This window comes from Ammodytes marinus (assembly GCF_949987685.1).
Source record: "Ammodytes marinus genome assembly, chromosome: 17".
In the NCBI taxonomy this organism is placed as follows: domain Eukaryota; kingdom Metazoa; phylum Chordata; class Actinopteri; order Uranoscopiformes; family Ammodytidae; genus Ammodytes; species Ammodytes marinus.
This window is the reverse complement of record NC_137221.1, coordinates 5,347,034-5,364,533: the sequence shown is the minus strand read 5'-3', so window position 1 is coordinate 5,364,533 and position 17,500 is coordinate 5,347,034. Positions and strand designations below refer to the sequence as shown.

The window sequence follows — 17,500 nt, the reverse complement described above, 5'->3', positions numbered from 1 at the left end:
CATGTTTTTGACTGCTAAACTTCCTGCAGTTTTCCTCCAACATGTAAAGGCACTAAAAGTAAATACTAGTCTGTATACAAGAATATCAAGTAAATATAACACGTTGGACTAAATCATATTAGCTCAAGTCGAAACCATTGTCTCTCTCTCTCTCTCTCTCTCTCTCTCTCTCTCTCTCTAACCAAAGGGGGATCTGCAGTCAGGCAAAGCTCCAGCATGTTTCCGCCCCAGGCCAGTAGAGTGATGCAGCGCAGCCAGGAATAGAGCTTGATGCTGGGCCACGACTGTGTTATCTTCACCCCCCCTTACCACCACCACCACCACCACCACCGGAGCCTCTCTTCCCACCCAGCCTCCCTCTGCTCCTATCAGCCCGTCTGGGAGAAAACGCAGACCCTCACTCACTCAGTTCCCGCCATTCTGTTAAATATGTAACGTCCTTTTGGAGGGAAACACATTCATCCTCCATTATAAATAGCAGAAATATAATCGCTAATGTTAAAACACAGCTAAAATTATATAACAACTATTTATTAATTGAATAAATCAATCCAGTATTGAAAATATGTGTAGAATATAACCATGGTAACATACTAAGACACTCAAGACTCACACTAGCGCACACACACATTCCACACACAGCTCAGTATTTTCCCGCCAGTATTATCAGCCAATCAGAAAGCAGCTTGCTGCAGGTACTTCCTACTTCCTGACAGCTGTTTATCAGTTGCCATGGAGAGGCTGTGAAGGGAGAGGAGCCAAGGGGAGAGAAAGAGGGGTTCGCTTCCTCCTTTTAAGAGATATTGTTATTATCTTGGTGTAGCTCTCACCCCTGTACAAACACACAGACACACACACACACGCACACACACACACACACACACACACACACACACACTCTCACAGAGACACACACACACTCTCACAGACACACAGGCACACACAGACACATGCACTCTGTCTCTGCACATCCCTGACACATTCAACTGGTGAGCTCCAAATGTAGAAAGGATTTCCAAAGAGGAAATTTGATTTAACATGGATTTGATGGTCAAATATCTCAGTTATTTTAATTTAAACACTATAAAAAACACACACACACACACACACACACACACACACAACACACACACACACATTCACACACAGCGGGCTGACTCATTGACGAGTTTACATAGAGGGCAAGCCTCTGGCGAGAACACATATTTCAACATGCTCTCGCTAAATAGTTTCAGCGCTGCAACACGCCTTGCTTCTCAAACCTGCCCGGTTAGCTGAGCTAGTGCATCCTTCATTCACACCGCAATTAACATTCACCAGTGAACATGTGAAGCATTAACAGGTTCATCTAGGTCTGCTAATAGGGCTGTGAACATACACTCACTTTGTGGCCATTGTGCGGGATGTTATTGTTATTATTGTGAATATTACATGTATACAACCGAAACTGGAGACGCAAGAAGAGTCGAGTTATGCAAGTGACAGCCGGGGAATGGTGCTCATTCATCCACAGAGGGGGCATTGTTAAGACGCACACACCCCCTTCAACGCTGTCCAAACACACACACACACACACACACACACACACACACACACACACAAACACACACACACACACACACACAGCCCTAAATGATGTCATGCTCTTTGCCACTAACACCCATAATGATTAATAGAGACCATCACGTTTATAATAACTGTTGTCATCGGTGAGTGGATACATAGGAAGTGTTCAAACACACAGTGGAGCACGTGCTGACAGCAGCCGCCGCGCACACTGACAGCATGTAAACAACATCTGTCCACACACACACATACACACTGTACAGCGTCTATAGCCACACACACACACAAACACACACACATAGTACAGCGTGTATATCCACACACACACACTGACCTGCACAGCACATGAGCGAGTACAGGTGAGCGTTGAGCTGGCATTCATTCCTGTAGTCGGGCCACATTGTCCACACACACACACACAGCTCTTGTGTTTTCCCCCTTTCCTCCAATCAGAGCTCCATTTTAATCTATCGGAGCATAATCCAAGATAAATATAGCCCCAGTCACAGACGTCTGTGGGAAAGAAAGAGCCGCGTCCACGTATCCACTAGTGCAGGCTGCAGCAGGGTGAGTCGGCAGGTAGGACCAGTTCCTCTACTCCAGACCAATGACTCCAATGTTTGATTCCTCTGCTGTAGTTCAGTTGTTCACTGGTTCCCGCTCTCCTGGTCTCTGGTGGTAGCTGCCATGTCAGGCCGTCTCCCTCCGTCCCTCCGTCCCTCACACAGTCGCTCCCCAGCAGCAGCAGTTGCTCTCAGTCACACGTGTGGCAAAGTCAGCGGAAGGCCCGTCCCCTCTCGCTCCAAAAGGGACAGCCTCCCTCTCCCCTCCCTCTCTGTTTACTGCCTCCACTCACTTCTACTTCCTCACCAGGCAGTGTCACTATCCCTCTCTCTCTCTCCCTCTCTCAGTGTCTCTCTCTCTCAGTGTCTCCCTCTCCCTCTGTATCTCTCTCTCTCTCTCAGTGTCTCTCTCTCCCGCTCCCTCTCTCTCTTTCCCTCTCTCTCTCTCTCAGTGTCTCCCTCTCTCTCTCTCTCTCTCTCTCTCTCTCAGTGTCTCCCTCTCTCTCTTTCCCTCTCTCCCTCTGTCACTTGTTCTCTTGCAACAGACGGTCTGTGCTCAGACTACAGCTGTCGGTGGCTTTGCAGCGCTGCAGGAGCACTTGCTCTGTTTATCGTATTTTTCCCAAAGAGTTCGTCTCTCCTCTCGCTGCGTAGGTAAGCAACTCTCCTACAGCTGACATGCACAATCTGGAGAGACTGTTTCTTTTTGTTGTTGTTACTTTCTTTTTCAGTTCACTGCCTGTAGACTTTGAGTTGATCTAAATTTAGACTAAGCAGAAACTGGAGGAGGTAAAGTGTTGTTGGCAGTTTGTAGAGATATCCTGATGCGAGCGTCTTAAAAAAAGCTATTCTGTCTTGGACATATCCACTTTAGCGTTGATGTAATCCACTCTAGATTCCTCTTTACGAGACAAAAACAATACAAAAGCATCCAAAAACATAAGACGTATGGTTTGTTCGGCCACACTCTGCAAACACGCTCTTCTCGTCAAGATGACAAAAGCCAGATGCAGCGGCTCCTCCTTATCTCAATTGCCTCCATTTTTTCTCTCTTGCTCCGTTTCTCACGCAAACACAAAGTTCCCAGTTCTTTTCTGTTTAAGAGTCAAACAGCCTTGAGTCTGTTATGCCCCTGGTGATGCAAGATCTGTAGCTTTTAGGAGACAACAGAGTGTAGAGACAGTGGCCCTGAGAGAGGGACGAGAAAGGCCTAGTGGGCGTGTGTTATGTTGTTTAATTGAATCTTGAACGGAAACCCAGGGCCAAGCATTAAGTCATTCATCTCATCATTGCTGCTGCTGTTGCTGCACGTGTCTTGTGTGTGTGTGTAGAAACAGAGATGGGAACTCATCATCCAATCATGTGCAGGGAAAAAATATTCACTGTCCAAATCTGCTTCCTTTCACAGCCACATCTGTCTCTCTCTCTCTGCCTTCACTCTATCCTCGTTCATCCCCGTCTCTCAGAATAGCTCCGATGCACCGACGATGCACTTCTGAATCATTTCTGCTCTGTCATGTTTTAAAAAAAAAAAGTATGCAGAATCAGCAGTGTGGAAGCAATGACTGTGCCCGGGCTAACAGTTCCACGCCATCTTCTGATTGGACCAGCCCAGCAGAAGGTCATGTGACTTGGCCAGGAGTCAGGAAGTGAGGACGCTGGACGTCATTGGAGCAGATATGACCGGTGGTGTAGTCAATGTGTAGCTGCGCACAGTCAGGATACACACACACACACACACCTGAGCAGTGACTCGCACACACTCGTAAAGTCACAACAAGCTCCGATCTCACTCCTTTACTCTCCATCCCTCCATCTTTCTCTTCCTCTTCGTTGAATCTTTCTTTCCTGAGTGTCTTCACGGTCTCCGCGGGAACCATCCACACTAAAAATACCAGACGCAGCCGTAAGCTGCAATACCACGTGGTTTTGCTTATCCCTCGCTCCCTCGTTACCAACTCTAATCTCCCTCCCTCGCTCTCTCTCTCTCTCTCTCTCTCCCTCTCTCTCTCTCCGTGTTGCCCCGTCTTCTCCCGCTGTTGTGCTGTTTTCTCTCTAATGATTCCATTTTTATAATAAGACATTTATCATTTATTTTAAATGGAAAGTGGTCGAGGGAGTTTCCAAGTGTCCTCCTTGTCATCTGTTAATCCATGATGTCACTATCACCTCTTTCACTTTCACTTTTTATTAACCTTTATTTAACCAGGAATATTCCCTTTCCATGGGCATCCTGGCCAACAAAGCAACATAAAAGTTTCACATTCAAAAGAAAATTTTGCCTTTCAAAATAAAACAACAATTCCATTTAAAACAAGTCAGTGCTCAGTAAGCGGACATTTGCAGTTTGTGGTTAAACAGTCCTTAATCCTGCTTTTGTCGACAAGTTCAGCTCCCACTATTCTCTGGTGACACTCGAAGGCTGGCAGCAGCCCTCCATCCCTCCATCCTTATTTCTCTCATTTCATTCCTCCTTTCCTTTCGCTTTTCATCCCATTCGTCTCTCTTAGCCACCGGAATTGAATGCTAACAGTTTGTTAAGCAGGACAAGCTCTCTCTAGATTTACAAAACAGCTGACTGGAGGAGACACAAGTTGAGGTGGTTTCTCAAAAAGTCCAGCACACACACACACACACACACACACACACACACACACACACACACACGCGCGCACACACACACACACACACACACACACAAGGCAGCAGTCAGCCTGTCATCAGATTAACATCAGATCCAATCTGCCCCCCTGTGGCCACGGCAGACAAACACCTGAGGGCTTAAATGAGGCAAAGAATCAAGGAACATCAATGTCACCACCATAAGACTTTTATGTATTAAGGTGACTGCACTCAACATGTATTTAATGTAACATATGCATTCAACAACTTCACTGCAAAACATACTGAACTATTCCTGTAGGTCTTAAGTTTCTACATGTCAAACACGAGGCAAAAACAGAAAGAAAATCAAACTCCACAACAAAAGCCGGTGAACTTGAGATCAGCAAAATCCAGCAAATCCATGTTAATGATTGAAGGTGCATTCAGGGTCAGCATGGTTTTATTACTGACCCACTATCTAAATAAAGACCTAATCTGTTTAGCAGACCTCTGGCCTCTATTGGCTCTCGTTTGTTTTTTATGGTAGTTATTCATCAAGGTTTAATCTTTAATGTGAATGTGTGAATGAGCCAAAGCCACTTCTGTTTTTTTATTTAGAACTTTTGGTATTACATCATTTGGTTTGTGTTCTAACTTAGAGGGCTTTAGTACAAGGCTCAGCACTTTCGAACAAAGTGTGAAAAACCCCCACGGTTTACATGTAGTGTCAACTCAAAACCACATCGAGTAAATGTGTAACACTGATGATTGCACACCCACCCACACTACCATGACCACACACACACACACACACACACACACACACACCCTACCGCGCTTGGCCTACCACTGTGACAAGCTCACTCTCAGCAGCTGCACAACACACACACACACACACACACACACACACACACACACACACACACACACACACACACACACACACACACACACACACACACACACACACACACACACACACACAGCATCTATGTCACACTTAAATGGCTTCATCTAGAACAGACAAGATCATACAAGCGATTAACATGAAAGTCAAGTTTGACGGTTAAGTTTTGTCCTGTTTTCGAAAAGCTCTGGTTTCCAAATCACTCACAGGGACACCTCCCTACAATTATACACTCATTATGAGAGACACACACTTCACCTATTCCTTATCGACTATGTGAAGTTAGATTTTAATCTTATTTAGTTTGAACATAAAATATTAATACTAGATTTAGGAGCATATACAAACCCCTTAATGAAACTGCACTATCCCAAACACACACACACACACACACACACACACACACACACACACACACACACACACACACACACACACACACACACACACACACACACACACACACACACACACACACACACACACACACACACACACACACACACACACACACACACACACACACACACACACACACACACACACACACACACACACACACACACACACGATTGTAATCCATAAGTGAAGACATATGAGCACAGCACCCTCAACTGACCATCTAAAATAACACATGCAACAAGGCCTCCGTTCTGTAGCAGGAAACAGAACAGGTGCATAATATACCAGTAAGTGCAATAATACATTTAGATTTTTACCAGATTATTTCTAGATGTTTTGAATGAAAATGGTTTGGGGAGCAGGTATCGCTTTAATGTCATAAAAAATGTCATTTTATTATTTCACAGATTTTTGATTATATTTTTTTTCCGCGATTTTCACCCTCAAAGATAGTTTTTTCATGAGTTAATGATACAAACATCGCCTGACAAATCTCCCTTCCATCTCTCACCTTCACTATTTTATTGATTTATTTAATGTTTATTTGCATAAGGGCAAGTGTGTAGCATATATACCAAATCCACACACAGCAGCATTTTGTAGCCTAGACTAATTTGCCATGCCTGTCCCTAGCTCAGCCCGTTAAAAAAAGACTCAACTCAGCTTTTACCAGCTGTCACTCTCAGTATTGATTGACCTCATTGATTTGCCCTGTTATGTCATTGAGGCTATTTCTCCCCTGACCTTGACCCTAACCCATGAGCCAATCGTTCCTTTTCAGATCAAATTAGACACACGTCCCAAACCAAATGCATCATCTACCAATGAGGACAAACCTTAAATTCGACTGTGTTTTCAATGGTGGCTATGAGGAACTTTGAAATATTTCTTAAACAGTCGCATTTTCCCATTTTCCCCCTGCCAATTTTTATATGGTTTTCTTAATGCCTTTGTCCTGGATGAAGCTCACCCAGGAACAACAGCTATGTAGCACTTTAAGAAAGACTGGATCCAACCAACACTCTAAGTGCACTATTAACAGCTACTGAGCAATAACATTACGATAAGTATACAAATCATGTCAAAATGGTTTAGATACAATAGGCTGTCACATAATAAATATTTGTTTCAGGCTTTATATTGAGCATCAGCATGACAAAGGCTGAACTGGAATATCTTTAATGCAATAAAAATATGTGGTGTTGTGTCATTGTTTACCATTGTTGGCTATGAATAATTAGAGACATGACTCAACTGTGCAGCTTACTGCCAGCACAGCAGCTCACTGCTTAGTGTAAAGCATGCCGTTATAACAACAATACATAGCACACAGACCACGCAGTCGCTAGGTTGAATTACACAGATGTAACCATGATTCAATAGTCCATGAAATATAACAGCCTTTTTCTCTACAAACAGACCCAAATATGGAAGATTCTGCCTCATAGTCTGACTCATGCAGTAATAGCAGGTTAAGAGAGCAATGGTGAGACACAGCAACCACGTCTTGAAGCTTAAAGCATTGTCTCACTGTAACAGGAGAGCAGACAGGAGAAACCTATATACCCATCACCTATATAGAGCAGACAGGAGAAACCTATATACCTATCACCTATATATTACAGGACAACCCGCTTTACATTCCATTCAACTAAAATAGAAAATGTCCTGCTGTAAGTCATAACAGCTTTAGCATCGTGCTAGCTGCCGTACCAACTATTTTTAAAGGGCAATTTGGATGCTTAGCTAAATGCTAAATGCACTGTGATTTAAATAAGACACACTGACATGATGTGACAAATGAGTGAAGTCACATCTGAAGGGGGAGGGGCCTAAACAGGAAGCACACTGAGCCGGTGTCAAACCTTGCCATTTAATAAAGTAGAAATCAAAGCAACAAAAAACTAGTAACTATAGCTGCAAAAACTAAGCTGTAACTAAGGAGACAGAGAGACATTGTTTTGCTTCTACTTCTCAGTAGCAGTTGGACAGAAACAGTCAAAGTTACAGTGACTAAGTTAAAGTCACAGTGAGTAAAGTTTACCTTGTTGGAAACGGGGTGTGAGGCGACAACGGCGGCGACGACGACGGTAAAACCAATATCCAGCCGCCGTCAGGAAGTGAAAAGTCACGACCAGGATGGGTGTTATGACAGCAGGGTCTGATAGAAAGTCCATACTGTCTCACTGACTGATCGCCAAGTGGACACACTCCTAAATAATGTCCAAGTAGACCCTTAGGCTGACAATACACCTCACACAAGTCCACAGAACGACCAAAAAAAACTTAAGTTACAGCAGATACACAGACAGACAGGCTTCCAGCTGCAAAAAGTCCCAAAACTAGACACTAGATTGTACAGTGTGTTTCTAAAAGTCTGTCAACAGAATCATGAGGATCCGTCTTCTTCTCCTTTCACTTCTCCATAAGAATAAAAAATTCTGTCCGTCCTTTCTCCAGCATCTCTCTACTTTCAGCACATAACTACTGCAGCTAATAACTTCTATGAGTCTTTCTCTCCATTCAAAACGCCCTGCCTCTCTCTCCCCCTATCTCTCTCCCTCTCTCCCTCTCTGACTCTCACTCTCACTCTCTCTCGATCTCGCTCGCCCTGTGACACTCAAACAGTGAATTCCATTCCCCTGAAACAAGCGACCAGACTGTAGCCGTTGCTCAGTGCACCGTTAGAAAAACCGGTAAATAGATGAATTGGGACTAAAGAGGCGGAAGTGTGTGTGTGTGTGTGTGTGTGTGGTTACTTCACTTTCTGAAGGAAACCACACGGCAGAGATACCCACATGCTCTTCTTCCTGTGTGTGTGTGTTTCTATTCCAGCAAATTAAAGTGATTTTATATTTCAAACTATGAGAATATTACAAACATAACACTTTAAGTATTTTAATACATGCATGTTGCATCCATATCCGATTGCCTTTCCAGTGTGAACACATGTTGGCAAGTTTGTGGATGGTGTGTGTATTTGTGTGTGTGTGTATGTGTGTTTAGCTCTGTTGCTATGAGTGAGCAATGCATCCTGGCTGTGATATTTATGAGCGGCTATCTTTGAATGATGTCTGCTGATTGTGGTGGTGTGTTTAAAAGCTGCGAACAGAGGAGGGGGGTGGGGGGGGTCAAGGTGATCATAGCATGTGCCTGTGTGCCTGTGTGTGTGTGTGTGTGTGTGTGTGTGTGTGTGTGTGTGTGTGTGTGTGTGTGTGTGTGTGTGTGTGTGTGTGTGTGTGTGTGTGTGTGTGTGCATGTACACAGATACATTACAGAGTGATTCAGCATGATTCAGGCTAGCAGACTGGAAGGCAGGGGGGTCCCAGAGTTATTCTCATCTTGCAGGGATGTGTGTGTGTGTGTGTGTGTGTGTGTGTGTGTGTGTGTGTGTGTGTGTGTGTGTGTGTGTGTGTGTGTGTGTGTGTGTGTGTGTCCGTGTGCGGTTAGGCTATCAACTCGGCTCTGAAAAGCCACTGACATTTTAGTCCTAGCAACCTCCAGACAAAACAATAACAACCACCACCATCCATCACGGCTAACCAAAGCAAGACACCTACCTCACTGACTTTACCATTCATTTTAAATTCAAGTTTCTGCTACATGCTGTGGTTTAAAAGCCCCTGTTTCTTCACTCATACATTCAGTTCTAATCGCAAATGCATGAAAGTGGACAGAATGTAAACAGTTCCATCTAGGTGTCCATACATCAGGGGTTAATCCACACCTATGGAATGTTCTCCAGCCAATCAGAATAGAGTATTCACACAGACTATGGTATAAGAGAATGATAAAGCAGCGTTTTGGTCAAATAGAATTAATCATGGAGGATGTATAGATAGAGAAGGCACTAATAAAGTTCTGTTCCTGTTAGTCATTTTCCTAATCAACAGAATCACTAGACAGCGTGAGGTAATGGAAAAGTGATCCTGATGCCAGCTGTGTGTCCGGTTCTTTCCACCAGTGAGGCACGCTTTATGGTACGTTACCGACCTCCCATAGTCAGTTCTCTGCATGTCTTCCCCTCTTTGCCCCATTTCAACTCTGTCTCTACATGTCTGTCTATTAAAGCAAAAATGCCAAAAAAATATCTTAAAAAAATATATATATATTTTAATTCAACAACTGTTTACTGAAAAATATGAGTAGAAAAAGGAGATTAAGAGTCATACGGATGACAATAAAAGCATAAATTGTCCATAAATAAATCACATTTACAAATTGTGATTAATAGATAGACGGAGGACCTGGGTAAAACATATTAAGTGACATATTAACAATCTAAAGAGGAAATGTAACAACCACGTGTGTGTTGTGGTAAAGCGTGTGATGCTGCCACTGTGGGGCAGGAGAGACCAACATGTGTGTGTGTGTGTTTGTTTGCACGGCTTCACACTCAAACCACTGAGATCTAAACAGTGTGACATGTAGTAATACACTTCATACTGACAGAATACCACAATTTACTGATCTATCTATCTATCTATCTATCTATCTATCTATCTATCTATCTATCTATCTATCTATCTATCTATCTATCTATCTATCTATCTGACTTTTAAATGTTTTAAGGAGTTTATAACTAAAACATTCTCAACACCCGACTTGCTTACTGGTTGTCCATAGATTTTGATGATGAAGTCCACTTTTAACCTTATTGTTGTATTTGAGATGAACAACAACATACTAACTTACTTGTTCCCCTAGCTTACCACATGGCAGCCCATTACAGCCCAAACAGCACCGCTTACATTCAAACAACAGACCCAGGCTCCGTAAATGCAAGCTCCAGGTAGTAACAATGCTGATGCTCCCTACGCTAAAGGCTATCACAACATCCTACACACAAGCTTTGTTAGTGTGTGGATGACTGTCAGCTTTAAGGGTCAAGGGGTCAGGGGTACAGCAACCTTTTACTGCAGAAAATGCTGCGCCTGGAAACTTTAGCCACGTGCACACACACACGCGCACACACACACACACACACACACACACACACACACACACACACACGAACATGCACACACAGAAGAGATGATGTGATTACTTTGCTCAAATGTGTCTGTATGAAGCTTTATTGTTGCATGTATTATTTATTTTATCCTGGCTGGGTACATTAAGCAGCATCGTGTAATGTCTCCTGTCCCTCCCTCCCCCCTAAAGGCTCAATTCTCACAGTCAGCATCCTCCACACAGATAGCCAGCAAGGTCACCCTGACACACACACACACACACACACACACACACACACACACACACACACACACACACACACACACACACACACACACACACACACACACACACACACACACACACACACACACACACACACACACACACACACACACACACACACACACACACACACACACACACACACACACACACACACACACACACACACACACTTTCTGAGTTTCTGCCCTTTGCTTCTTCCACATGGTAGCTATGTCACGCACACATTTGTCTCCGCAGGCAGAGCGATAAAGTATCAGCATATGGAAATATGGAAAGACACACAAGCTGCTGGAATACATTTACATTCAATTCCTTTAATAAATCTATGCAAAATGACTTGCCAGCTATTAAAGCAATAAGGCCGACATTGATCGACAGACAAAAACATTTACCTACATTATCCTATTTTAAAGCACCAAATAATGAATCAATTCATGAAGAAAATAATCCAGTCAGTTCAAATTAGTAAGTAGCCATGTTTGGATTGCATATCTTGTTCAGTTTTACATACGTCCTCTCTTTGTTTCGAGACAAAAATAAACACAGATGCTTGATTTTCTTAAACAAAAAAAAAAATGTGTAGCGTTTATCAAAGTATTGAAACATGTTGCTTTTTGTTCTGAACTTAAAGTCAGACATTGCGCTGCCAGCCACTATAACAAATGACTTTCCTCCACTCAGCCCTGTCTAACAACATGAGAAGCTCCAGAGCATCAGGGCAGTGTCAGGACCAGGCCAGCTGCCGGAGGAAACAGGAAGTAACGTGTGAAACCTGACGGGCAGACGGGAGGAAGAGGAAAAGGACACGGTCACAACACTGTGATGAATCCGCTAACCTTGGACTCCCATGTAGCCGCTAGACGCTAGCTGCTATTAGCTCTGCTCCCTTCAGTTGCTCTGACAGAGTGCCATCTGCCCAACTGAACTCCCTCACCTCTGCATTTAATCCTGGAGCCTCGTCCACCTGTGCAAGGCAAACATCTCCTAATACCCAGACCTCAACTCTATAGCCATCAGTCCCTGGTTTGCATCATAACAAAGAAACTGGCAAAAGCAGAAATAGATTTGTGTTAGATAATCAGACAAAATAAGAAGCTTAAAGCTATAGTGCGTAACTTCTATCGCCCCCATGAGGGATTCAGATTTATTACAACAACACTTTCGGTGCATCTACATGAGGTAAGCATTCGGTGACCGAGCATAGATTTTTAAACTTCTGCTGTAAATCCAGGTTTTTTTCTGAGCAGTTGAATCAACAATGATTGGGTTGGCGTGACAGTTTGTACACTGCCATAGTGAGAAATACAGACAGAGTTTTGTGGAGCTGATAGGCTTAATCAACTTTCTGTCAACTTATTTGGCGATGGCTTGAATCTAACTGACATAAATCTATAAGAAAAAGTTACACACTATACCTTTACTAATCGTTGTGTTCTTTAAGTGGACAGAATGTAAACAGTTCCATCTAGGTGTCCATACATCAGGGGTTAATCCACACCCATGGAATGTTCTCCAGCCAATCAGAATAGAGTATTCACACAGACTGTGGTATAAGAAATTATACTCCAGTCCGTCTTAGTCTTTGAAGATACAGACACACACACACACACACACACACACACACACACACACACACACACACACACACACACACACACACACACACACACACACACACACACACACACACACACACACACACACACACACACACACACACACACACACACACACACACACACACACACACACACACACACACACACACACACAGAGAGTGACCAACGCAGCTGAGGGACCTTCGACCTTTCAAATGGCGAAATGCAGCGGCAACACTTCCTGTATGGGAATTGTGAATAATTCATACACTACGCACCAGGATATTTCAGACAAAATGCTTCACCCAAAGGAAACAACGGTGAGGAAGCAAATACTGGAACATGTTTTGATAACATATTTCCATCAGCAGTTTAACGCCTGGTGCAGTGAAGGCACCTGGCTGTCTGCTACACCGTCACTGAACCACACACTGGGAAATGTGTTCACACTGTTGGGATGCTGTTTGCAGTGTAATGGTCAAAAGTCTACAGCAGGGGGAAGTTGGGCCCACTTTGGAAATGTGATCCATCCAAACTTTGAGATAAACACACAGGCACACGCACGCACGCGCGCACACCCACACACACACACACACACACACACACACACACAATGACACAGACACACACATTATGTTATTGCCAACAGTAAACTTAATTATGTTTTGACAGGAGAACGGAGCGGTTGGCTAGACAGGAATAGAGCCAGCAGACATAAGACAGACGGACAGACAGACAGACAGACAGGCAGACAGGCAGACAGGCAGACAGACAATGATATACGCTGAGATGCCATTAAGAGATTGGAGGAGGAAACAGGAGAGGTAAGGGGACGAGTGTGTGGCCTCCTGAATACACTAACAAGGATGAATTAACGGGAGTGGACTTAAGGAAACACACACAGATACACACACACAACACACAACACACAGGGGAGCCTCCAAATGACTTATAGGAGCTGTCAGTAGTGGGAAGTTGACCCGTGTAAAAAGAGACTGACTGCAGGTCAGCTCACAGCTTAAGTTTCCTGCTAGAGCAAGAGATAACATGTATCTGGTAAGCGCTTCCTTTTCGCTGTTTTTTTTTGTCTTTCCTCTTGCTTTTATTTGAACATTACCTCAGTGCCTTGTCTGTTTTGAACTATTTATATTATGTTGACCTTTTTTTGTACACACCTGATCATTTTGAATGTATAAGTAAGACATTTTAAAGCCATGTTTGTACCTGAAAATGTATTTCAATTCATAAATAAAAATGACAAAAATCTAGTGAACAGATGTTTTATTCCCCTAACAACAGCTCTACTCTGTGTTCACTAAACACAGGTGAAAAACAAGTCACATTTAGAGCACACACTGCAAACACTGAGGTATAACATTCCCCCCAAAAGCCTGCAAAGCTATTGTAGTATAAGCTATGTATATCAGGGAATATCCGTGGGTTTTTTTCTGATGACGAGAAATAAGAGATAAGAGAAAAACTCTGCAGGGAAGTTCAATTACACCCTACAGGAGTCAAACTGGGTCACAGCTACTGCCATCGTGTGTGAGTGTGTGTATGAATGGGTGAATGTGGTAAGAATTGTAAAGCGCTTTGGGGCTGAGAAAATCGGCTAAAAAGCGCTATATAAGTCAAGTCCATTTACCATTTACAGGCCGCTATGCTGCTGCTGCTGAGGCCAGAGAACAACTCTGTTTCTGGAAGACAAAATTCCTGCATTGCAAAATTTGACGACTTGGCTGAGAAAACAGGAAAAGTTTCTGTGCCTACACACACCCAAGAAATATACAGAAACACACAGAAACACACACACACACACACGCACACGCACACGCACACGCACACACACACACACACACACACACACACACACACACACACACACACACACACACACACAGAAACACACACAAATACACTAATGCCCACACAGCAGTGGCAACGTGGCTTTTGTTTTCAGGACACAAAGCCTAATTACCCCTTGTCCTTTTTCTAACCCTCAAGAACAAAGAGTTGAAAAGTAAACATCTATAATCATCATCAGCCCTCAGGAACACGCTACACACCTCAAATAGATTAGAACATGTGATAGAGACCATGCTCTCCCTGTAATATCATTCCATCTAAGAATAACTATTCACTGTCTGAGTACTTTTGATGCTAGATGTAGAAAAGGACAACAAGAAATAATTATTTACTTTAAAATAAAAAACAATGAATGAGACACTCCGTGGCGTAGTGGGTAGAGCGCGTACCATATTGGCTCAGTCCTTGTCGCAGTGGTCGCGGGTTCGAATCCGACGCGGACCCGTGGACCTTTACTGCATGTCATCCCCCCCTCTCTCCCCATTTCAACTCTATCTCTCTAATGTGATATATCTCTCTAACTGATAATAAAAGGTTAAAATATTATTAAAAAGAAAAGAAAATTGAGAAGAAAGAAAAAAATTATCATTGCCTTATAAGGTAAATTTGGCTCAACTTTTGCCAAAATTCAACCTGACATGGTCCCAGGCAAAGTGTTGCTCAATCTTATCTTCATAGCCTTATCAACCGCTGTTAAGTGTCTCCATGATAAGCCTGTGTTAATCTAATGGATGGACTCTAATGCTCAGGCGGCACTTCCTGGATCCTATTTCCATATTTCACCTGAAGCAAAACCCACAAACACAAAGCACATTGTGTTGTTTTAAAGCAGGGGCTGTGTTTGCTCAGGAGAACGCCTACTGACACTCTTATCATACCAGATGCAATTATATACTCATCAAAGAACAATCATTTAAAAATAAAGAAGAATTCATATTTTACACACCTCCTACAAACCCCTATGGTTAAAGTAAGAATAAGGTAAAACTTTCACCGTACATTTACACTATTATACCGCCAGTACATTTCTGTTTGTTAATAGAAAGCATACTGTAGGGTTTCGAGGTTAAAAATGACATGCACATATTAGTGATAAACATAATCTGGGCTAGTTTCTTATTATGCAGAATGGTTGATGGGAGCTTGGTTTGGTTTGTGCATCGACATGACCTCAGTGACCGATTTAAGGGCAGCATGAAAGCAGTGATGTTGACCTCTAGAGCGTTTACTGCCCGGTCAAAGCCCTCATTGGGTTAAAGGGCAATGGTTGTGTTGTCCTCTGTGTGTGTGTGTGTGTGTGTGTGTGTGTGTGTGTGTGTGTGTGTGTGTGTGTGTGTGTGTGTGTGTGTGTGTTTGTGTGTGTGTGTACACATCAATTAAAGCAAGTCATCTAGGTAATCTTGTCACAGAGTTCATGGGCACACTTTTGAAGTCATCACCCTGAAATCGTTGCCCACATTTGCATTTGTGGTCATCTGAAGGCAGTTAGTAGGATTTCAGTTTATTTAAAGTGTTATTTATTGATATTAAGTTGTTTTGTAAATGCCAAGGAGCTGAACAATTAAACTTAACTTTTTTTTCTTTCTTTTTTTGACCATAGGCTACAATGTAATGTCATCTTGTGAAGATATACAGATAATTAAATTATATTAAATTCACATTATCTTAAAATAACTTAAGATATCAGTATATGGAATGGATATTGAATTGTTTGGACAATATACCCAGAAATACTGATACATCAATATAAACTACAAGGAGAAATGAAAGAAAGTTAGTGGAAGAGCTGTCACCCAGAATGGCAGAGAGAAGTAGTAGCTCACTGCGTGGATGGATGGTGGGAACGGAGGGAGGGGACAGGCTTTAGAAAAGAGAGAGAGATAGAGAGAGAGAGAGAGATGGATTTATGACCCGTGAGAAAACAGAAGCTCCATCCAGAAGCCTTTTGGTTTGAGGGCCGTTAGTTAATCACAGGTTAATGAGCAGGAGAGAGGGAGCGAGGGAGAGAGGGAGGGAGAAAGATAGAGAGAGGGGGAGGGAGAGAGAGGGAGAGAGAGAGAGACAGAGCGTAGCAACAAGACAGGGGCCGGAGGAAGGAAAGAAACAGTTAGGTTTAAGTGAGATGAATTGAGCTTTTCTATATACAGTCTATGCCAGGGACACAGAGAGGAGAGAGAGGGGAGACAGGGTTAAAGAGTGTCAGATAAGGATAGAGAGATCAAAGTCCAACAGAAAGAGAGATGAAAGTGAAAGAGAAAGAGATGAGTAATGGACAGAAGAGTTAAAGCTACGGGCTTTAAATCTTGTAGTCTGACTCTGAACTAGGCTTCAGAGCAAAGACAGTGAATGATAGATGGCACAAATACGGGTATAGGGTTAGGAAGAGGAGGTGTCTGTCTGTGTGTCTGTCTGTCTGTCTGTGAGAGTGAATGTGAGGGAGAGGGAGAGGGAGGAAGCCATCCATCGGGGTCATGAGAGAGAGAGAGAAGGAGACGAAAAAGAAAAGGAAGAAAAGCACTCAGACGATGAGGTCAGTGGATGGGAAAAGACGGGAAGACAAAACGGAGAAGGCGATGAAAAGAATGTTGAAGAGTGTACACAAATACAGGGGACCCGGACACATAACCACGGTAACAAGGGCCCTTCATTTTAACCCCAGCTGTTCTAGTTACCATGGACACGTCTCAATTAGGAGCCCTCAACCCCCCCTGTGCGCGCACGCACGCACACACACACACACACACACACACACA

General features: G+C 43.2%; 1 protein-coding gene across 5 annotated transcripts in view; it reads right to left on the bottom strand.

Moving 5' to 3' along the window:
* The window catches only part of macf1a (microtubule actin crosslinking factor 1a), a gene marked incomplete at its 5' end in the record, with an annotated part of 251,006 nt that overhangs the window by 149,891 nt on the left and 83,615 nt on the right, over window positions 1–17,500 (bottom strand). The window contains one exon of one of the 5 annotated variants that reach the window (XM_080045304.1): window positions 1,901–2,291. The exons of the other annotated variants lie outside the window; for them this stretch is intronic. Coding sequence (XP_079901430.1) covers window positions 1,901–1,967 — 67 coding nt within the window. Of the gene's footprint in view, window positions 1–1,900; window positions 2,292–17,500 lie in introns of those variants that run through there. 5 annotated transcript variants of the gene reach the window in all.